Raw genomic sequence first — 23236 nt, forward strand, 5'->3', positions numbered from 1 at the left:
TTTTATTGCTGTTCAGTTCTTTTTAATGCATTGTTTTTTGTTAGGTTTATCCAGGGTGCAGAGGCAGAGACTGTATACACCTTCTACCATTGGCAGTACATTGACATATTTGTTTACTTCAGTCATCATATGGTAACTGTTCCACCTGTCTGTTGGACAAATGCAGCACACAGACATGGTGTTTCTATTTTGGGTGAGCAAAACTTTTTTACTGTGTATAACCATAAACCAAATTTTTTCTACCAATGCAAAAAAGTCAGAGTGTGCATTTAATTTAATCTCTGAAACATGAGGTTTGATATTGAGTGGCACTGTATGACAAATTTGCGCTGGATTGAATGGCTTGGTGGAACAATGAAATCATAGTTCACATTTTTGTCATGGGTTGATGGTTGAGCAGAATTGTGTTAAAAGATCTGAATTTGTAGTGGTTCAAAAAATAGATGTACTGTTCACCTAAACAATGACCCACTGCTATGGATTTCTAGCTGGATAAGGGGATGCTCTGGAAATGTTGTAAATTATAAATGCATTATTTTTGAAGCTACTTTCATACCAACTATGTTACTTCAGACCTGTGGCTGATCTTGGCTTGTAGCTTTTTTGTTGAAGAGTGCTGTGATTGATAAGATTTCACTCTGGGCCATTTGTATTCTTCTGTTTTAATGTTAGATTTTTTTTTATTTTGATTTTGTGTATAGGGACGTTCTAGTAGGAATTTCATGTTGGTTTGAAGCACTGTTCCTAATATGCTTGAGAAGGCATGCCCTAGTTTAGGATTATTAAATAGGTATAGGGAGTCGTGCTTTAAAATCCGTGTGGGCTGTTATATGGATTTATGGATCAAGGCAAAGTCTTTGAACCCAAAGTCATATTGAAGTCACATTGCCCAGTAAATAACGTAAATAGCCCTAACATGCTATCAAGGAACTGAAATATTGTGAGAGGATATTTCCGTATAGCCAAGATTTGCCTAATGTGCTCCAATTATATGTTAAACATTCTCCTTTTCTTAAAGCATTGTAAGACTTGCATATGGTTTAATATAATATTCATAAAGAGACACCACTGTGCTGATTTAAAGTTTTTTTTGGTCTTTTTTGTGGAAACATTTAAAGGACCACAATCATGAATTAAACTTCAAAATGTTAAAATATTGTGGTGTTATCCCTACCACTGAGCAACTAAAGCCAAACTGACCAGTCAGATTTCTTGGAGGCACCTGGAAGACAGGGTGATGTGTAGAAGATTAACAAGCGAAAATGACCGATTCAAAAGCCAAAGGGGAAGCTATCTGGGAAATTTTCCTTGTGCCTTTACATAATATTTTGAATTTAATTTCCACACATATATTATTCATCTTTGATGGAAATAGAACAAATAGTTCTTTTTCTGCATGAAAAGGACTGGCAGCTGTAAAACAGTTTGTCCCAAGAGCTAATCTTTTATACAGCATGTAAACAATAACAAAGTTTGTTTAAAAGTTGAAATGTGCCATTATACTGAAATAAAAGTTAATTTTACACAGAAAATGAAGCTATGCACTCAATATATGTAAATGATGTACTAACTAAATAAATTGATTATATGACTTTTTACTAAAAAATTACTGATTTTATAGAGAACCTTCTATTTTTACTATTTTTTTTTTTTGAGTTGACGCTTATTTTAAATAGTTTTCCCATCTTTGTTTTTTTGCAATATATAAAATATATGTATTTTTAATTTTTTGGGATTTTTTCTGGTTATTTGCTGTTTACACCTCAAGTCTGTGTTGTCATTATTTGCTGAAATCTGACAGGTGTTCTACCTGTTCTGAATATTTTGATAACTAAAATGATTATATTTAATCTTTTTTTATCTTTTTTTTCTTAAATATTACGTTATTTTAGTGCAATGATTTGTGTTGAATACATATAGAACAGATAGCTCTTTTCTGATAAGCTATAAAGATCAACACAATTAAGTTTTCTGGTCTTTAAAAATGAAGTATACTTATATTTTGTGTCTTCTTAATAAAAAATCTGAACTTGTAATCTGTTTTTCAGTTTCTCTGGCATAGTTGAAGAGTGTGCAAACTGCGTCAAACTTAACCTTCAATTTTTACCTGTATGAAGTCTTATGTTTATATTTATTTTATTAGTTTTACTATTATTACATATTACATTAAAGTGGGTGAGACACAGTTCAGTCAAATGTGCAATCAACACAATTTCCATCAAAAATCGCTAATTTATTACATCTCTGCATTATTTCCCCCTTCAATTTGGAAAGATAAGTGCAGAGAGCCCAGTATGATGTCGTATGTCATAAATAATGAAGCATCAAAAAAGATTAAATGCGACTCCTACTAGATTGTTCATAAAGTCTGAAAAAGCATTGGAGTTTTTCTCCCATAGAAAATGTTTTTCTTTTTCTAAATCTAGGAAAAATAAGTCACCCTTTACCACTGAATTATAGAGGGAGGGTTAGAATTGCTGTATTTTCCACTTCTATTCTGGTAAGGAGCAGAAGAGTGAGAATTTGATTCATTCAGTAGCAACTAAGAGGATATTTTCGACTCCAATGGGTTCTGTGTTGTGGTGTTTGGTAACTGAGTGAAAGTAAATTTATTGTTGGCTAATACATATAAAATTCTTGTGGAATTTTATTTTTTTATATTACTTCCAGGTAAAATATAAGTAAAGTTCAACAGGGAGTAACTTTTGGATTTAAATAGAATTCCTAAAGGTTAATTGTAATTTTTTGTTTTCTATATGATAAACTTTATCCTTAATGACTTGCATTAAAGAAAAGGTCATTTGTCTTGCTGAGCTGAAGTCTGTATCAGATTTGTCCCTCTTTGATTTTTCCAACCCTGTAACTAAAGTTTCCATACTTTGTTCCATAAAGGATTTTTGCTGGGATAACAAATGTGATTGGAACCTTACTCATTTGAAACTGTAGAACATATCAGGGGAACTTCAAAATTGTGCTCTTTCTGCCCAAAAATTTACTCTGTGAGGCATTTTGCAGAATATTTACATCTTATATAAAAGTGAAAATTGCACAAGGACTTAAAAGGCAACCAAATACGATGTTAAAGATTTTTATGTGTGGTATTCTCTGATTATTTGCCAAGTATATAATCCATAATAATGGCAGGAGACTTTAATTGTACTGTACACAAAAGCCTTCTTTAAATAGGACATTTACAACTGCAATAATCAAAACTGCCTCAATAATTGCACATTTCATCCTGGACCCCATAGTGCCAGACCCTTTGAGGTTTGTTTAATCCCTCTTCATGACAGTATTTATTTTTACATGTGTTTTCATTGATGAAAAACTACTGGTTTCTGTCAAGTGTTTCACATTGTAGTTTCTGATTGTATCCCTCTCAATATTAATTGCTGCTAAATTAACTTACAATTGGTGACTTAGTTCTTTAATATTAGCTGATTAATATCATTTTTTTTTTTTTTAGAAGCTAACATCTCCAGATTTGTATGCTATCATAGTTTGACATGTAATGCACCTTTTGAGGTGACATAGATCTGTAGTGTATTGAATAGCTATAACATTTTGATTGATGTAACTGAAATTTTAAAAATGGTTTCTTAAGTTAGTCTTGAGTCCTCAAGGTGTACCAACTTTGGTCTTTGTTTTTTTATTATTCATCTTTTCTTTGAACTTGTATATTTTAGGTTAGGGTTGCAAGGTGGACATTGTTCTGTTGAAGGACATACTGATGTTTTCTACAAACATTCATACTGGATTATTTTTTAGAACCTCAAGCAACCTAACTGTAGCTTTGGGAGGGGTAAACTGGTGTACTTGGAAAGAGAGAAATAGACACAGGGAGAACATACAAACTCCTGCATAAACTATAAATGAGCAGAGATCCGGCCAGTTTGGATTGCTTTGAACTGCTACTTCACATTCCTAAGCCGCATTAATTATCACTCTTATTGCTTCTAAATAAAGTAAGGGCATGCCTAGATGCGATTTTCTTGTGTTACATATGCCCACAGAAGATTTTTATCCATTGTCTAAACAACTGTTCTTAATGTTTGATATTTTAAATAGAATCTTCCACCTTTAACAATGAAATACTTGTAAAACACCCTCTAGTGAAGATGTTCATGCCATCAGTACCACTTTTCAATCTAGCAGTGACTAATATAAAGTTTAACCTACTTTTAATATGATTTGGGATTGCAGGTGCCTAAAGACCATTCTTGCAGAATTAAATTCAGGGCAGATGCCATACCTGCATTGGGTGTTCTAGTCTATCGCACTGCTCTCTCATATGTCCTCGGGGACAATTTTTAGAGTCACTCAGAAAACCTAACACTCGCACACTTTTCGATTGTGGGAGAAAAACCCCACACAAACACAGGGAAATAATATTAACTCCACATAGATGGTGACTTTGCATGTCTGGGAGTTCAACCCAGGTCAGTGAGGCGAGAATTAACATTTGTGCCATCGTTCTGCCCAATGTCAGATTCTTAATGTTTTTCAGCATCAGTGTAGAAATTTTACTAATCTTTTTAGACTGCTGTAATGTTCTATAGTGCAAGATTATACGATTTAACTTCTACTTTTTTCAATATTGTTTGCCGGTTTCGCACTATTTTTTTAAAATTTTGTTTGTTTTTTTTGTTTTTTTAACTTACAGTTAATCTAAGAGCTGCAATTAGTCTTTACCCCCTCTTCTTTTTTTTTTTTTTTTTTGGTTGCAGGAACATTTATCACAGAGTGGACCGATGGAGCTAATATATGTGAGTCATTTTTGGAGTCTGAGTCATCATTGCATTCGGTTGCCAACAAACTTGTAGAAATTGCTCTCTATTATGGTTTTGATGGATGGCTAATAAACATTGAGAACCAGTTAAGTGTAAGTAGAATGGTGACTGTTTTTAGCCCTGATACTAAACATATACTTACCTATAATTTCAGTTAGTCTTGATTTTTTGATTATGATATTTATAAAATTCTTAATGCTCCATACCAATAGCAGTAGTTTTGTTACAGGTACATTAACACACATCTTCAGTGTAGTGCGAAAGGTAAGGACTCTACCTCCTGGATCTGCAGATTTTAGTGCTGATCCATAATTTGAAAAAAGGAGATCTAAGATTTATTGAGGAATCCGCCTGATTAACAGATTATTGCAGAAACTTTTGAAGGGCTGTGGTACTTTGCTGTTCTGGTATATGCTATGTGGATTGGCTGAAGGTTTGTGATCCAGGATTTCAAATTCTCTCTCAAAGACCAAGTGCAGTATCTAAATTCCTGGTGTTAAATCAGTTCTGTTTAAAGTGGGTATAAAAATCTGTCAACAATGTGTCATATTCCCCCTGAAGTTTGTGATTTTCATGTACCTGGATATCAAAGTACAGCTGAAGCATGTGGAATATTCATTTTGAGAAACGGGAAGAGTTGCTTTCTGTTCTGTGCAGAGGATGAGATGATTTTTGCATTTCCTGTTTTGTGATATCTTGCGTGTGGGAATACCAGGTGTGGCACTCCTATGATGAGTACTGGAACTCTGAATCTTAAGTTCTTGGAGAAGACTAACTTGTTTCCTGGGAGAGTGTGCTATTCTCTTATTTAAGTACCTCCATTCTTGTACCTGATTGAGACTAGAGAAGAGGAATGTGATCATTAGTACAGAGGTGTCCGCACAAGGGGTGCTGGTATATTGAAAGCCAAATGTTTGAGTGAAGTTCTTTGTTCACTGCTGAATGGGTACAAATTTGATTTTGAGAACTACGACCATCTGGAAGTTTCTCAGAACATTGCCACTCTGGTTTTATAATGACAGGCACTAGTTAAAGTGGTTTTGGCATCTAGTAAGAATTTCCTTGGATACAGCTGGAAGTATACAGTAGACGTTTCATGGGAAAGAGACCTGGGAAAGAGGTAGGACATCCTGGGTCAACTATATCCCTAAGCTGACACAGGTGCACCTGGAAATTCCCCTGTAAGACCTAAAGACTGTTGCTGGAAACTAGAAATTCTGCTCTCCCTTTTTAGCCTTTTTATGCCATCAGTCGATCCAATCATTATGAAATTAGCTTAACATAGTTTGCCATCATGGTGGCTGAAATGTATCCCAGCAGTTTTGTGTAGAAATGATGTAGAGTGATGAGCAGGCAACCCCTCACAAAATGGTCACTGTAACAAATGTTTTCAAAACTTTGTAAAAGTGTATTTCTTTAGTCTTTATGTATTTCGTTCATTTCTGTTAATGCATTCAAGCCGGTTACAGTTTGGAAGAAAGATTAAGGGCCACAATTTTACTGAAAAATTGAACTCCAATCTTTTCACTTACTTTTAAATTCATTTTCATCATTTCATCTTGGGTCTTGAGAGTTATATATTCCTAACAATATGCACTTCCCTTGGCCCAAGATCAAAAAACATTTGCCGGTCTTATTCAGATTGGCTAAAAGGAATAGTTTTGATATTACTATTTTCTTTTTCTTATCTTGACAAATGTCTGTGGAAGGGAGCAATCTGTGGTTCTCAGTCCCGAGTTTTTCATTATTTGTAACTTAAGGCTCCAAGGGTTTATAATAAAAGTTAATGGTCCTTAGGTAGATGCTGTGAATAGAATGGCAAAATCTCCATTAAGCACCTTCAAAACCAAGTCATTCAACACTATAAAGACATGTGAATTTATGCATGTCCAGAATTGCAATATATGTAGCTGTATTGTCGTTAATTTTGCATGCTGTTTTATAGCTTCAGTTGTTGCTCTTTAGACCACTGTTTGATTCAGTCCATGGAATTCTATCTCATCATAGCAGAAGTGGTTTCAAATACCCCATGAGCTCAGTGCTAATGTGTAGAAAGGAGATTTGTGCTCTAACTTAGTTTATCACCTGGATGCAAAGTAATTTAACCTTGATACTGCTATCGACTCCGTACCTTTAATAAATATTTGTGTAGAATCAATGATAGGTGACCCTGGACTGCCCATTCATCACAATTACGTCCTTAAGTCAAATGAATTGGAAACACTAAATATTGGATTGTTCATTAATTTATTTTAAACATGAAGCCAAAAAAGAACTTTCAGTAAGCAAATTAAAGCTTGCAGCATGCAGTTCACACAGCAGCAAAAATAAAAGAAAAGCAATTTCTCTTACATATTTCACCCACGCTAACCTATTTTAGTAGCTTCCCTGAGTATAATCTACAGAATCTATAGTATAGGAAGTACTGATGTCAAACCCTACTTCACCTAAGGGTGTTTTACAAGCACACAGAGAATTCTCATGTTTTCTGAGTTCTAATAAGTGATGTGTGAATCTGCCTTGTTCTGGTGTGTACAGTGCATCCAGAAAGTATTCACAGCGCATCACTTTTTCCACATTTTATGTTACCTCCTTATTCCAAAATGGATTAAATTCATTTTTTTCCCCTGAATTCTACACACAACACCCCATAATGACAACATGAAAAAAGTTTACTTGAGGTTTTTGCAAATTTATTAAAAATAAAAAAACTGAGAAATCACATGTACATAAGTATTCACAGCCTTTGCTCAATACTTTGTTGATGCACCTTTGGCAGCAATTACAGCCTCAAGTCTTTTTCAATATGATGCCACGAGCTTGGCACACCTATCGTTGGCCAGTTTCGCACATTCCTCTCTGCAGCACCTCTCAAGCTCCATCAGGTTGGATGGGAAGCGTCGGTGCACAGCCATTTTAAGATCTCTCCAGAGATGTTTAATCGGATTCAAGTCTGGGCTCTGGCTGGGCCACTCAAGGACATTCACAGAGTTGTCCTGAAGCCACTCCTTTGATATATTGGCTGTGTGCTTAGAGTCGTTGTCCTGCTGAAAGAGGAATCGTCGCCCCAGTCTGAGGTCAAGAGCGCTCTGGAGCAGGTTTTCATCCAGGATGTCTCTGTACATTGCTACAGTCATCTTTCCTTTTATCCTGACTAGTCTCTGTACATTGCTACAGTCATCTTTCCTTTTATCCTGACTAGTCTCCCAGTTTCTGCCGCTGAAAAACATCCCCACAGCATGATGCTGCCACTACCATGCTTCACTGTAGGGATGGTATTAGCCTGGTGATGAGCGGTGCCTGGTTTCCTCCAAACGTGACGCCTGGCATTCACACCAAAGAGTTAAATCTTTGTCTCATCAGACCAGAGAATTTTGTTTCTTATGGTCTGAGAGTCCTTTAGGTGCTTTTTGGCAAACTCCAGGCGGGCTGCCATGTGCCTTTTACTAAGGAGTGAAAATTCCCTTCAGTGAAATACTTTATTACAGAAGTACTGTCTCTTTCAAATGTACTAACCCCCAATTCCTGTCCTTACTTTTCTTTCTCCAAATACCCAATCGCCACACAATCACCTCTGTAATAGATGTTAAGCCATCTGTAAGCTTAGAACACAGATTCTTCAAAACTTTTAAGGAACATTGAAATATCTTTGTAATGCTTAATTATTCTATCCTTCCAGTGTCGCACCAGCCACAGCAAGAATACAGCGCGAGGCAGGAAAAATCTGTGAACGAAGTTCCAGCTCCTCATTAGTGCTGCGGCACCGTGTAGTTAAAGTTAGTTTTATCTGTATAATATAATAAACAAAAATTTTGCTGCATTCCATCTTAAAAATAATATCGTCATCATATGTAAATACACGCTTTATAAAGTAGCTCAGGTTGTGCAATATTATAACTATTGCAAGTTTACAGTGAGGTGATTGTACTTGTATGTACAGACAGTTCTACAAGGAGCACTTGATGGACTGATGGAGTGCGTTTAGAGTTCTTGTGATGAAACTGTTTCTGAACCGCAAGGTCAGTACAGGAAAGACTCTGAAGCATTTGTCGGATGAGAGCAGTTCAAATAGCGAATGGCTGAGGCATTTCTCTTTCCAATCAGCTGCTGTACAGCTGTGATTCACACTTGGATGCAATGATATAAATGCTCCGAGTGGTGTAGTGAGAGTAATATGGAAAAAGATGATCTGATGTGGCAATCCCTAACGCGAGCAGCTGAAAGAAGAAGGTGCAGTGAGAGTAACAACGCTAAAGCAGTTATGGTGTTTGGAATAGTTTGACCATTCTGTGGACCTTTATATTGTTACAGGTTAATTAGAATCTGATGCATTAAACTAATAAGCAAAATGTGTTTAATTTCAGTGTATTTATAAAGCCGCGTCAGGGATGTGGATCTGAAAATGAAAGATAAACCACACAGGAACAGTAGCACTACTTTGACGCTGGGTGCCGCCAGTCTGCAAAACTGAGCGGAGGACTTGCGTATGACAGGGTATGAGCTACCGTGGAAATGTGCGTGGCTTTACGGCCAAGTTTAGGTTTTACACATTGCGAACGTGGAAACGTTCTTGCGCAACATTTCTGTGCGTACGCACCGTTTTATACATCAGGCCACTGCACTGCACATTTAACACTATGAAATAAATGGAATGCATTTTTTTTTTCCCCAAAAGCTGGAGTCGATAATAGTGCACTGAAAATTAAAAAAAATTTTTTTTCTTTCCCACAGAAGAAAACTCACTTGCACACTTGCCTGTACTCCCACAAAGTAACTTTTATCATTTCTACAACTTCACACTCACCTGTGGGATGTGTGAGGAAAAACAGAGTTTATAGAGTTGAGGAGAAAGTGCAAACTCCATAACATTGTCTCTTTGAATAATTCAAGCTTAGAGTGCTGTGTCTGGAATGCAGCATCATTTGGCACTGTGCCACCCTTAAAAACGATTGTTTTTAAGAACAGTGATTAAAACAGGTTGCTTTATATCTTATGGACGACAGCTTCATGTGCCGCATGTAGTGCTGAATGCAGAAATAGTTCATATATTTGACCCAGTTTCTAAAATTATAGTCTAATATGGTCCGCACTTGAATTTGTTTATGTTCGCAACATGAGTACAGTATGTGGTGTGAATACACCAGAAATAAGTGCAAGATGAAAATGACACTGATGATTATCTTTTACATTTTACTATTTAAAAAAAGTTAATTCATATTTTTTTTTAACCTGGGGATGAGGGTGTTGCTTCAAATCCCGCTACTTAACTTTGTGACCATGAGCACATCACTTCACCTGCCTGTGCTCCAGTTGGAAAAACAAAAGAAATGCAACCAGCGGGATCACCAAATGCTGTTTAAGTTTGCGTTTAATAATAAATAATAGCTTAAAATTAAACAAATGATGAATTTTGTATTCCTTTTACTTACGGTTTAAGATGTTAAATTAGAGTGTAATGAGTGCAAATCCACACTTCAGCCGAATGTGCCAGGTTCAAAATTTGATGTGGGAGACCTGCGACAAATACTACTTTTAATAATAAATATTAAATTTTAATATTTTTCTCTTATTGGAGTTCAGCTGCTGTGACTGCTACTTTTGAAATTTGAGCTGTAAAAGTACAAATCTTGAGCTTTGTCTTAATCTTAAAATTCATATCATATTTTAATTTCCTAATAGTGTATGCAAGAAATTCTGCAGTTCCAAGTTGTGTTTTGGCTACTGTTATTTCCTTTAAAATCTGGAAACTTTGAATGAAAATTGTCCATTTATTTAAAAAAAAAAAAAAGTAATCGATGTAGAGATTCACTAAACCCTGGGATACCTTTAACAACTGACCCGTGTTTGCCTTTTTGAAGTGGTTTGTCCATTGCTTTGCTTAGAATAACCCTATTTGGTTGGCCATCATATGACAGGATCAAAAATAACTATTTGTAAGATTTATTTATTTTTTTGAGTTCTAAATGTTTAACGACATATCTTGTTTGCATTTGAATTATCATTTGTTGCCTTAACCTCACTATAGTTAGACTGAATTCACACATTTTTCATTTTTGTATGAAATATAGCTAATGGTGTCAGAAATACATAAGCATTAACCATCATTTATTCATTCCCTCCTTCATACTCCATTCTCTCTTAAATATTTAATTCAGCTCAGAATAAATGGCAAGAGAAAAAAAAACGATAAAATTGAGTAAGAGGAATGAATTCTAAGGACAGTAAGGAACACTACAGAGCAATGCTCTGATTTTTCAAACTTATCAAGTTAATTCTGTTCTGCAGTTATCTGAGGTGATTTTGATTAATTTGTAATACAGAAATACTATAGATAGATATACAATAAATGTCATGTAGCAGCTCACTTGGCAGTCTGACTGAAAATCCTGCTTTTTTTTCTTAGCACTTTCCTAACCAAGAATGAAGCAGAGATATATGGAAGCTGCTTTCTGATTGCCTTGGCAGCCATTCAGACTGGGGAGGGCAGAGTGAGGGGACTTGGTGAGGAGAAGCTGTTCACCATATTGATCTGCACTGTCACCTAACTGACGCTGTTGTGATTTGTCTGCAGGAGACTGCTGTAAAGAATCTACCCACATTTCTGCAATATCTGACAGATAAGATGCACCAGGCACTTCCAGGCAGTCTTATTCTCTGGTATGATAGTGTACTGGAGACAGGGAAGCTGCAATGGCAGAATGAGCTCAACAGTCAGAACATGTAAGCACTTGAAAGAGCTTGGGAGCAAAGTAAACATGACTGAGTACATCACTCACGTCAAACAACTGTAATTTGTATTGTGTGTGTCTGACAGTGTGTCAAATGGAACATAAGCTTACTTTACACATAGAAAACTAGCCATAGTAATGAGTCATTTGAAAGTTGGTTTAATTTAAAATAAAACATTAACACTTTTTTAGTATGAAAAAGGGACAAAGTATAAAATGCTAATATAGAGTTTGAATGAAATTAACATTTGGCAAAAAATACTTGTCATTTTTCATGGAAGAATTTATGAGGATTTGTCTATATGTTAAAAAAAATTTAAAATAAACAAAAATGACACAATTAGTAGTGTAGGTGCGAGAAGAAGGGATGTGGAAAGCATAGAAAATACCTAGTGAAAGCTTAGAGGAAGTACCATAAGTGATCTAAATGGGTAAGCTGGTTTATGAAAACAGCAATTAAAGAACACAGCTGTGTTTGCGTTATGTGCAGCTGGGTCTTTTGTATTCCAGGGTGTTCTTTAACTCATGTGATGGCATTTTCACGAACTACAACTGGACAGAGGAACACTTGAAGCGTATGATATCCCAGGCTGCTCATCGGTTGAGTGACATTTATGTGGGAGTGGATGTCTTTGCTCGCGGAGATGTTGTTGGGGGAAAGTTTGACACACACAAGGTAAACAATTCACTTTATTACACCAATATTTTTATTTTTTTCTTCTGCTCTTCTTCTCTTTAAACTGAATATGTGCATCATTCAAAAAGAGAACTAAGACAATGTTGTTAAGTTGTTTGGCTTTCCCTCATTTCCAGTCTTTGAAGCTGATTCGCCAGTATAATTTGTCAGCTGCTATCTTTGCTCCGGGTTGGGTGTATGAGTGCAATGACAAGAAGCAATTCCGACAGACTCAGAGCAAGTATGCAATTTGGGATTTTATAGTATACATTTTGATCATTTTTGTTTTCCTTAAAAATGTTTTTTTGATAGTAAATGATTGCCAAAGTCAAACTTGTTGCTGTTAATCTTGGCCATTTAAATATATATTTTTTTAAATGTATACTAATCTTCTGGTGGTCATGTTGTAACCCATAAGGTTTAAGCTGTTTTTCATCATATCTCTTATCTAATTTGTTGTGACATAATTCATGCTTTTTACAGAGAGACATGCATAACAGTAAAAAGTCTTAAAAGGCCTGTGTTTTATAAACAAGTATGATTCTTTATAAATTTTTATGTTCAATTCCTTGTGCAGACTAGAAGCTTAGTTTCAGCATAGACTTAATTTTAGGTTTGGGGTTATGTGGACATTCATTTAATTTCTTTAGGTGCTATACTATCCTTTTTGGTTCCAAGTAGTTTTTCCCTATATATACCTACTTTGGATGGAAGTCTCTCTCTTCCTCTCCCTCTCGATGTTTGTGTAATGTAATCTGACATATTAGGGATTGACTTTTTGGGAATCTGTGCCCCTTTCGTAAATTTGAGTTCACTAATCAATTTCACTGTAAACAATATCACTGTCTGATCTCCTTATTCTCATTCGTCATCCCTTATACCAGTGAGAGGTTTTTTTTTTTTTGCTCACCTAGTTGAATCTAACTTAATTTCATTCTAACAGGTGGCAACTGTTTACTCTCATCCTCCTTCTATCTATACCTCAGTTTTCTTGACCACCTTAATCTAAGTTTAACAGTTAAAAGTGGTGGAAGCCTATTCCAGCAGTATCCATTACAAGGTATATTCTAATGCACACTTCTGTTTGGCCTTTCTGAGATATTTTAGGGTGACTTTCAATTTAATCTGCAAATCTTTGGAATGTGTTAAATGAAGATAGAAAAAAACCAAGTAGATTACATGCTGGCTGGGGTTCAAACTCGGTCTTGGAGAACTGTATGGCTGCAATACTAAACAATATCTACATCTCTTGCCCACCTTGCTGTTTGCTGCTGCACACTACAACAAACGCAACATCTATTTATGTAGCACATTTTCATGCAAACAATGTAGCTTAAAGTGAAGTCAAAGAGAAAGTTACAAGAAAAGAAAAACAGATTAGGCAATAATAAGAAAAGAAAAATAAATTTATAAAATCTTAAACAAATATCCTGTAGAAGAGTAGCATGCTTATATACAATATTATGCATATCTCTAAGGATGAGCTTGGTGATGGGATAGAAAAAAAAATGCACGGGTTCTAAGGCCAAATGACCATCTAGCCCCCCCACTGGGCATTCTACTTAACATACTTCATTCCTGTTTGTTCCCAGGCTTTATACGAGTGGATTCAATGATGTTGGTCTTGTTGATAGCTGAGATACCTGCCTTTATTTCAGCATCACAGGTGGCTGCATCGATCTTCGATCTAGTGGTGGTGGCACAAATCACCACCACAGAATTAACGGAAAAGACAGCCAAGAAAAGAGATTGGAAAGAATGCAAATCCCTAAAGAATATAATTCTATGCCTATAAAGTCTATAATACAACTAAAATGTAGCTGTGAAAAGTCAAATTATAATAGCAGGCCTTTAGCAGGTGTTTTTTTTTTTCATTTTATTTTAAAATTCCACAGTTTTAGCCTGCTGAATTTTTATTGGTACATTATTCCAGATGTTGGGTGCATAACAGCAAAAGGCTGCCTCACCACTACTTTTAAGCTTGGCTCTTACAATACAAGTAGACCACCATTAGAGGATCTAAGTTTACAACTTGGATTATAGGGAGACGGGCATTCTAAAATGTTGGAAGGGGAAAGATTACTTAAGGCTTTATACACCATTAGTACTACTTTAATGTCATTGTCCCAGTGTCAACAAGCCAATGTTTTGCCTCTTGCTGGAGGTTCTCATCCATGCTTTTAGGGCCAGCAGTCAACTGTACGTTTCAACTGATCTATAGAGCATTGGAAGATACAATTCTCGCACCCGGGGTCCTCTCCTTTGTGCCTTTGTATCTTTCTGCAGGAGTTTTGACTGTCTATTAAATGTCGTTTTTCATTTAACCCCACAATTCTTGAGTTTTGGAGATTAATTACTCCATGCTGTTGAGTGCACGTTGTCTGCGCTATGCATTACCTGTTAGAGCAGAAAGCCAAAAGCTAGATTTCTGTATTCAGCTATAAATTTTTTTATCTTTGAAATTATTTTAATGCAGAGCTTTTTTGATTCAAAGCATCACTAAGATGTGGACACCCTTTTTCCTTTGTAGTTTTTGATCATTTTTAATTCACTCTTATAAAAGTACTGTCTTGTAATTTGATGTGGTAGTATATAAACTTCTGAGCAAGGTCAGTGTATTTCTTTAAGTTATGCAAAGTGACTGCTGACTTTCTAGTGTTTTTTTTTTTTTTTCCCCCCCTTACATGAAGTGTTTTACAGATCGCTGCCCTCCAATTTTAAAATGCTGATGCCTGCTTTTAGTAGTCTAATGCATTTATCAAGTTATTGCCTAATGTCTCAAAATTCCCCAGGTGAAGCATCACTTTTATTGCATATTTGCACTCTATTTGGCATGAAATAATCTAATGTTTTTGATGTATATATTTTTGTTGGCCAAATCTTTATTAGTAGACACAGATTAATGTTTTGTATCTGTAATCAAAATTTAAGGCCTACCTCAATTATTTTTTTCCAGAACCTAATGTAGGTGTACCTCTTAGACTAAACACATATAAAATCATTGTTTTTTGGGTCAGCCAATTCCTGCCTTTTTAATGTGTCTCATAGCTTTTTGTAAAACATTAGGTTTTCCCATTTTCTACATTTGTTGTGTACATTTTTTAGGGGGGTGTGTGTGTTTTTTTTTTTTTTCTTTCTTTTTTCCTTCTCCAAAAAAATGTTTCCTGGGGCCTCATGCATAACACCGTGCGTAGAACTCTCACTATAACATGACACAGTAATTATTACTAAGGCATTTAGGGCCAACCACAGCCTTGGGTCATGTGCTGAAGATGTCCAAGTCATACTTATGAAAGCATCATGTGAGCACCTGTGTGCGTACGCACGCTTGTATGTGTAAGGTTTCTCTATAGGAGCATCCAATAGTGAGTGTGAAGGGCCACAGACCTGCCCCCAAAAACATGGGAACATGGTGGCGCTGTGATTGTGCGCGACCACCTATGAAATAATTTATTGCAGCAGTACTCTTGGGCGGCTCTAGGCTCGCGGCGGCCCTGGGCAGAGAAAGAATCGGTGGCCCCTTCGCCCGCCAATGTCAATATGGTATCTTATGCATGGCGGATGGCCACATCCGTTGCGGACCCTGCATGGCCGCCTCATGCGCATGACACAAGCGTTTAACTTTTGCTGAAATTTGCCGCTGCGATTTTAGCTGTGTCGTTATTTTCTGTTTTCCGTTTTATATTCAATATATATTGGCTTGGCAGCCCTGTGCAGGTGCACAGTTTGCACATGCCTAAGGCCATCCCTGCAGTACTGTCTCTTTCAAACGTACTAACCTCCAATTCCTGTCCTTCCTTTTTCTTTCTCCAAGTAACCGATCGCCACACAATCAGCTCTGTAATAAACGTTAAGCCATCTGTAAGCTTATAACGTCGATTCTTCAAAACTTTCAAGGAACATTGAAATATCTTCGTAGTACATGTTTAATTATTCTATCCTTCACACCAGTCCCAGTGAGGCAGGAACAATCGTGAACGGAGTGCCAGAGCCTTGCTAGCGTAGCAACACTGTGTCCTTTAATTATTATCAATATAGATTATTTAAGTAAAGTTAGTTTTATCTGTATCATACATATATTTTGCTGCATTTCATCTTAAAAATCTCATCCTCATATGTAAATACGTGCTTAATAAAGTGGCTCAGGTTGTGATATATTATAACTGTAGTGCTAGTTTACAGTGAGGTGATTGTACTTTTGAGTACAAACAGTTCTACAAGGAGCAGTTGATGGACTGATTGAGTGTGTTTAGAGCTCTTGGAATGAAACTCTGAACCGCGAGGTCTGTACAGGAAAGGTTTGAAGCGTTTGCCGTGTGAGAAGCAGTTCAAATAGGAAGTATGGCTGAGGCAGCATGTGCTTGATGTTGTATACCGATAATTCTCTTGCCGAGTGGTGCAGTGAGAGTAATATGGAAAAAGATGATCTGCTGTGGCAACCCCTAACGGGAGCAGTTGAAAGAAGGTGCAGTGAGAGTAACAACGCTAAAGCAGCTATGCTATTTTGAATAGTTTGACCATTCCGTGAACCATTATATTGTTACTGGTTAAATATAATCAGCTGCATTAAACTAATAAATAATATGCAGTTAATTTCATTGTATTTATAAAGCCGCGTCAGGAAAAGAAAGATAAACCACACAGGAACAGTAGCACTGCTTTGACGTTGGGTGCCACCAGTCTGCAAAACCGAGCAGAGAACTTGCATACGACAGGGTATGAGGTACCGTGGAAATGTGCGTGGCTTTATGCCAAGTTTAGGTTTTATACATCGCGATTTGAACGTGGAAACGTTCTTACGCAACATTTCTGTGCGTATGCACTGTTTATACGTGAGGCCCCTGGTGCTGACTAACTTGGATGTCAGTTATTTTTTTTTATCTGTTTTTTTTAAATATGATAAAATTATATTAAGCACATTGGTGCTACTGAAACTACATTAGCTTCCCATCTTTAGTTTATATTTTTATTGGCAAGTACTGCATGTCTCTGCTTTATTAACCTTTAATGTTAAAGAAAGCATTTTAAAACTGCAAATCCTCCATAGAATCATGCATTCAAGTTTAAATGGAGATGATTGAGGAGATTCAATAGATTCTGTCTTGTAAAAGTAATTTTTTTTTTACTAAATGTCTTTTGAAAGTAATACTTATATGTGGAACAAGAGTACAAACAAACTAAAGATAATGTTTAATTAAATGGTACAATCAGACTTTGAGAAATACTTTTGTTGGAATGTTTTAACAATAGCCACAGTGCTACCAAGTTTAGAACCGTTATTCCTCTTTTCTTTCTGATCAGTGACAAATGTTCAACAAAGAGAAAGTTCTACTGTGATGACAAACTGTCATTTTTAAATGGCGACAGGTGGAATTATGTTAAGATTTGACATAGTTAACAATTAACATCACATTTCCCATCGTATTTAATTCTGTAGGGGCCTAACCCTGTTCTGGCAGCATTGTGCCCAAAGGCTGGTTTCAGTCCATCTCCGGTCTCATTCATACCAGTTTGGAACCTCCAATTAACTTTAGAGGAAAGAAATGTATTTTACAAACCTCAGACAATTTCTACACATGTTGCTGAACTTAACGGTTAATTTATGGAAACAATATCAAGTACTTTATTGTGATAAGTTCAAATATTAATAAAGAGTGAAAATAATTAGTGTTTGATAGATCTACCCTCACTGGTTATGGAATACAGAGTTGGTATAACTTGTATTTCAATATGTTAAATGGCTTTAGGACTTACTGTGATATTACCAGTTAATTAAGGTACTTAGGAAATCTAATGCCGAGAGATGTTAATCCTACAAGGGCCAATAGGGAAGGGCATATAGCAGTGCTGAAAAACAGGCCTACTGAATCTGTGGAATGCATTGCTGCCGTGCCCTGTTTCTGTACCAGCTTGAGTTATTATGGTCTTTGACCAATATTCTACAATGTAATGCATTTTTAAATGGTAACATAGTTGATTTTAATATAACCCACACTTCATTTTTAGAATTTAACTTGTGGTTTTTAAAAAATTGTAATCTTGGTGTGTGGTTATGAAGAGCACTACTGTGAACTGATTTAGTTCACTTGCTTTTAGCAATTTTAGCAGGGAATAAAAGGCAGAGACATATCCATTAGAGCATTAATTTCACTTAAGGTGATTTACTTGCACTTTGTTTTGTGAGGGGAATGGCAAAATGGGATTGCAGTCTTATAAATGTTTTCCCCTTCATATCTATGCATTTTGGTGCAAAGAAGCATGAATGAAAGCGAGGTATTTCATTGCAGTCCACTTGAATAAGGATGCTTGAGCAAACTGACACTAGAAATGAGGAAACTGATTTTCTTTTTATTATCATTGTAAAAAGTGAAACTCAAAACCCTCCCCCCCCCACAAAGTCTCATTATTACTTGAGAGGGAATTCCATTATGTCAATTGAGTGATTATTCTTTTTAGAATTGTGAAGACTGAAGTGTACACTTAGCAGATTGAACCCAGCATTTCCCTATAAAGATGCTTCCCCTGGCTAATGGGAAATTTTACTTTATTTAGTTAGTCCTATTAAAAATTCTAAGATGTTCCATCTTATTTTAAATTTACAGTTTCTCCTTTTTAAGAATGACAGCTCAGCACTTTTACATTTTATGGTGTTAGCCTGGGTGTGGTGGTGGGTTTTTTTTTTTTTGGTGTATGTATCTTGTGTGCATGTATAATACAGAATGTTGTTAATGTTTGATACTAGATGTTGGTCATTCCATCTTTGGAGCCACTCTTGCATATTGTCTTCTTTAAGGTCCATACATTCTTTGTTTACTGTTCTGTGGATGCTTTTACTTAGTCTCATCAATTTTAATGGCACACTTTTTTTTTTTTGGTAGTTTGCAGTATTTTTACAATTTTCATGTGTGTTCACTTTTCTGCGTTAGATTTCATTAAGTAGGACTTCTCCATTGCATTATTTGTTATTGAATGGCTATTTATTCTGAATTTTCAAACCATGAGCTTTGCCTGAGGCAAGTGCAATTTCTGTGAACTCCATGGGTAAGGATAAGCAAGTTACTTTATTGAGCGTGTCTAATACAGTGTACTGTACAATTTTTAAAAAGAACAGTAATGCAGTTTTCTTGATTACATTGGGGAAGAACCTAATCAGATAATATGATTAAGTTTTCATACAGTATGTAAGCTGAAGCCCTCTTCTTTTTGCTTTGGGCTTGATTAGGCCTTGAATTAGATATAGTGCTAAAAGAAATGTATATTTTGTTAGAGCTTCCAATAATTAATTTGTAAGTTATTTATCTTTCAGGGATTTTATCAATTATTCTACTTTTGTCCAAACAATTCAAAGAAAGATATAAATGCTTAATGTATTTGTAGTTTTACATAAACATGTATGTATTGAAATAGGAAGCAGAAGTAATGAAGTCACCCAAACAAACAGGAAGGCTGTCTCAGCTACATATATATTCGGCAGTAACATTGTTCAATAATATTAGTAAAGTATAAGTGATACTAACTGAAAGCATATTTCAGGGAACAATAACTTGTATCTCTTGAAGAGAGACCTTGGGTGAAACCAATGTGCTATACTTCTATAGCTGTAGTGTACTGAATAATTATGCAAGTCAAAACTATTTGCTCTTCCCCTTCCTGATTTCTTATTCTGTTCTCTATTTTATTTCTTTTTGCATGTTTGTCACACAAAATGTTTCTTCATCTTTGACTTCTTGATGTTTGTTGACCGATTTCACTTTTTGGAAGGCAATGTTATCTTAAAAGTAGGTTAACACATGCATTATGTAACTGTCAAAGATCCTACATTGTCCATTGTTATAGGAAGCAAAGTTTGTGTACTACTCATACATTAATTCACTCGGAACAGTTTTTCTGTTTTTTTTTTGTTTTTTTTAAATAAAATACTGTTTACCTCAGACTTAGGTTGTGAAGGAATGAAGTTGGAGAAAATGTTTCCACCATGGAACACTTTATAGATGGAAGTCAGTATGACTGCACATGTTGCTCCTCTGGGGCACTCCTTTCTGCCATAATGGAAGATGTGGGATGGTCCTCAGTCTTCTTTCTTAAATTGGCATGAAAGATCCCAGAACCATTTCACTTCAGCAAGCACTGAATGTTTGCACTTTATAAATGGGAGAACCAGAATTTCACTGAGCCGCATGATATGCGCCATAGATTCAATCTGAATTGCAGTACAATTTGTCTTTATTTTCAAAGAGAGCCAGTTTTCCAGTAACAACTTGCATGCAGACGAAGCGCTGTGCATTTCTCTGCTGCAACTTTTTCTGCCTCTAATTTGTGAAATAACATAACTATGTCTAAAAAATCCGAAGGGAAGTCGATTTGTTAAATAAGTGATCATCAAACACATTTAACCATTAGTCAAATATAACACAAGTAAACACAAAATGCAGTTTTTAAATGATGGTTTTATTATTTAGGGAGAAAAAATCCAAACCTACATGGCCCTGTGTGAAAAAGTAATTGCCCCTTGTTAAAAATAACCTAACTGTGGTGTATCACACCTGAGTTCAATTTCGTAGCCACCCCAGGCCTGATTACTGCCACACCTGTTTCAATCAAGAAATCACTTAAATAGGAGCTGCCTGACACAGAGAAGTAGACCAAAAGCACCTCAAAAGCTAGACATCATGCCAAGATCCAAAGAAATTCAGGAACAAATGAGAACAGAAGTAATTGAGATCTATCAGTCTGGTAAAGGTTATAAAGCCATTTCTAAAGCTTTGGGACTCCAGCAACCACAGTGAGAGCCATTATCCACAAATGGCAAAAACATGGAACAGTGGTGAACCTTCCCAGGAGTGGCCGGCCGACCAAAATTACCCAAGAGCACAGAGCGACTCATCCAAGAGGTCACAAAGACCCCAGGACAACGTCTAAAGAACTGCAGGCCTCACTTGCCTCAATTAAGGTCAGTGTTCACGACTCCACCATAAGAAAGAGACTGGGCAAAACGGCCTGCATGGCAGATTTCCAAGACGCAAACCACTGTTAAGCAAAAAGAACATTAGGGCTCGTCTCAATTTTGCTAAGAAACATCTCAATGATTGCCAAGACTTTTGGGAAAATACCTTGTGGACTGATGAGACAAAAGTTGAACTTTTGGAAGGCAAATGTCCGTTACATCTGGCGTAAAAGGAACACAGCATTTCAGAAAAAGAACATCATACCAACAGTAAAATATGGTGGTGGTAGTGTGATGGTCTGGGGTTGTTTTGCTGCTTCAGGACCTGGAAGGCTTGCTGTGATAGATGGAACCATGAATTCTACTGTCTACCAAAAATCCTGAAGGAGAATGTCCGGCCATCTGTTCGTCAACTCAAGCTGAAGCGATCTTGGGTGCTGCAACAGGACAATGACCCAAAACACACCAGCAAATCCACCTCTGAATGGCTGAAGAAAAACAAAATGAAGACTTTGGAGTGGCCTAGTCAAAGTCCTGACCTGAATCCAATTGAGATGCTATGGCATGACCTTAAAAAGGCGGTTCATGCTAGAAAACCCTCAAATAAAGCTGAATTACAACAATTCTGCAAAGATGAGTGGGCCAAAATTCCTCCAGAGCGCTGTAAAAGACTCATTGCAAGTTATCACAAAACGCTTGATTGCAGTTATTGCTGCTAAGGGTGGCCCAACCAATTATTAGGTTCAGGGGGCAATTACTTTTTCACACAGGGCCATGTAGGTTTGGATTTTTTCTCCTAAATAATAAAACCATCATTTAAAAACTGCATTTTGTGTTTACTTGTGTTATATTTGACTAATGGTTAAATGTGTTTGATGATCAGAAACATTTTGTGTGACAAACATGCAAAAGAATAAGAAATCAGGAAGGGGGCAAATAGCTTTTCGCACCACTGTATTTCAGGGAACAATAACTTGTATCTCTTGAAGAGAGACCTTGGGTGAAACCAATGTGCTATACTTCTATAGCTGTAGTGTACTGAATAATTATGCAAGTCAACTGTTACAGTTCATTTTGGCTCTTCTGACTTGGGCACAGCTTTGAGTTCACTTCCAAAGGGGCAATGTCTGTATAGCAAGCTTTTTTGTTTAACATATAAAGTTTCTTTTTTTGTTATTGGCATGATCCCTTATATTACGTCCAGCTATTTCAGTGTAACCTCTTTCATTTCTTTGCAGAGCTGTTCTCTATTTTATTTCTTAACTGTTGCCACATATTAAATATAAAAACTGAGATGAGCATGATTGACAATGCGTGTGAAAAATGTTTCTTCATCTTTGACTTCTTGATGTTTGTTGACCGCATTTCACTTTTTGGAAGGCAATGTTATCTTAAAAAGTAGGTTAACACATGCATTATGTAACTGTCAAAGATCCTACATTGTCCATTGTTATAGGAAGCAAAGTTTGTGTACTACTCATACATTAATTCACTCGGAACAGTTTTTCTGTTTTTTTTTTTTTTTTTTTTTTTTAAATAAAATACTGTTTACCTCAGACTTAGGTTGTGAAGGAATGAAGTTGGAGAAAATGTTTCCACCATGGAACACTTTATAGATGGAAGTCAGTATGACTGCACATGTTGCTCCTCTGGGGCACTCCTTTCTGCCATAATGGAAGATGTGGGATGGTCCTCAGTCTTCTTTCTTAAATTGGCATGAAAGATCCCAGAACCATTTCACTTCAGCAAGCACTGAATGTTTGCACTTTATAAATGGGAGAACCAGAATTTCACTGAGCCGCATGATATGCGCCATAGATTCAATCTGAATTGCAGTACAATTTGTCTTTATTTTCAAAGAGAGCCAGTTTTCCAGTAACAACTTGCATGCAGACGAAGCGCTGTGCATTTCTCTGCTGCAACTTTTTCTGCCTCTAATTTACAAATACTTTTTCCCAAGTCATTTGTTAAATGTGATTTATTTACAGCTTAAACACTGTAGAAAATACTTATAAATAATACAGATAAAATTTTTAATATAGGATTTTATTGTTGATATAGTTTTCTTCACAAGATGACAGTCAAGTTTCTGGCACTG

General features: G+C 36.2%; 1 protein-coding gene across 1 annotated transcript in view; it reads left to right on the forward strand.

The window, feature by feature from the left end:
* engase (endo-beta-N-acetylglucosaminidase) overlaps positions 1 to 23236 on the forward strand; it is a 59906-nt gene that overhangs the window by 15205 nt on the left and 21465 nt on the right. The window contains exons 4-8 of the mRNA XM_039740826.1: positions 45 to 193; positions 4728 to 4882; positions 11362 to 11510; positions 12029 to 12194; positions 12332 to 12435. Coding sequence (XP_039596760.1) covers positions 45 to 193; positions 4728 to 4882; positions 11362 to 11510; positions 12029 to 12194; positions 12332 to 12435 — 723 coding nt within the window. The remainder of the gene's footprint in view (positions 1 to 44; positions 194 to 4727; positions 4883 to 11361; positions 11511 to 12028; positions 12195 to 12331; positions 12436 to 23236) is intronic.

Source organism: Polypterus senegalus, chromosome 17 (genome assembly GCF_016835505.1).
Source record: "Polypterus senegalus isolate Bchr_013 chromosome 17, ASM1683550v1, whole genome shotgun sequence".
Classification (NCBI taxonomy): domain Eukaryota; kingdom Metazoa; phylum Chordata; class Cladistia; order Polypteriformes; family Polypteridae; genus Polypterus; species Polypterus senegalus.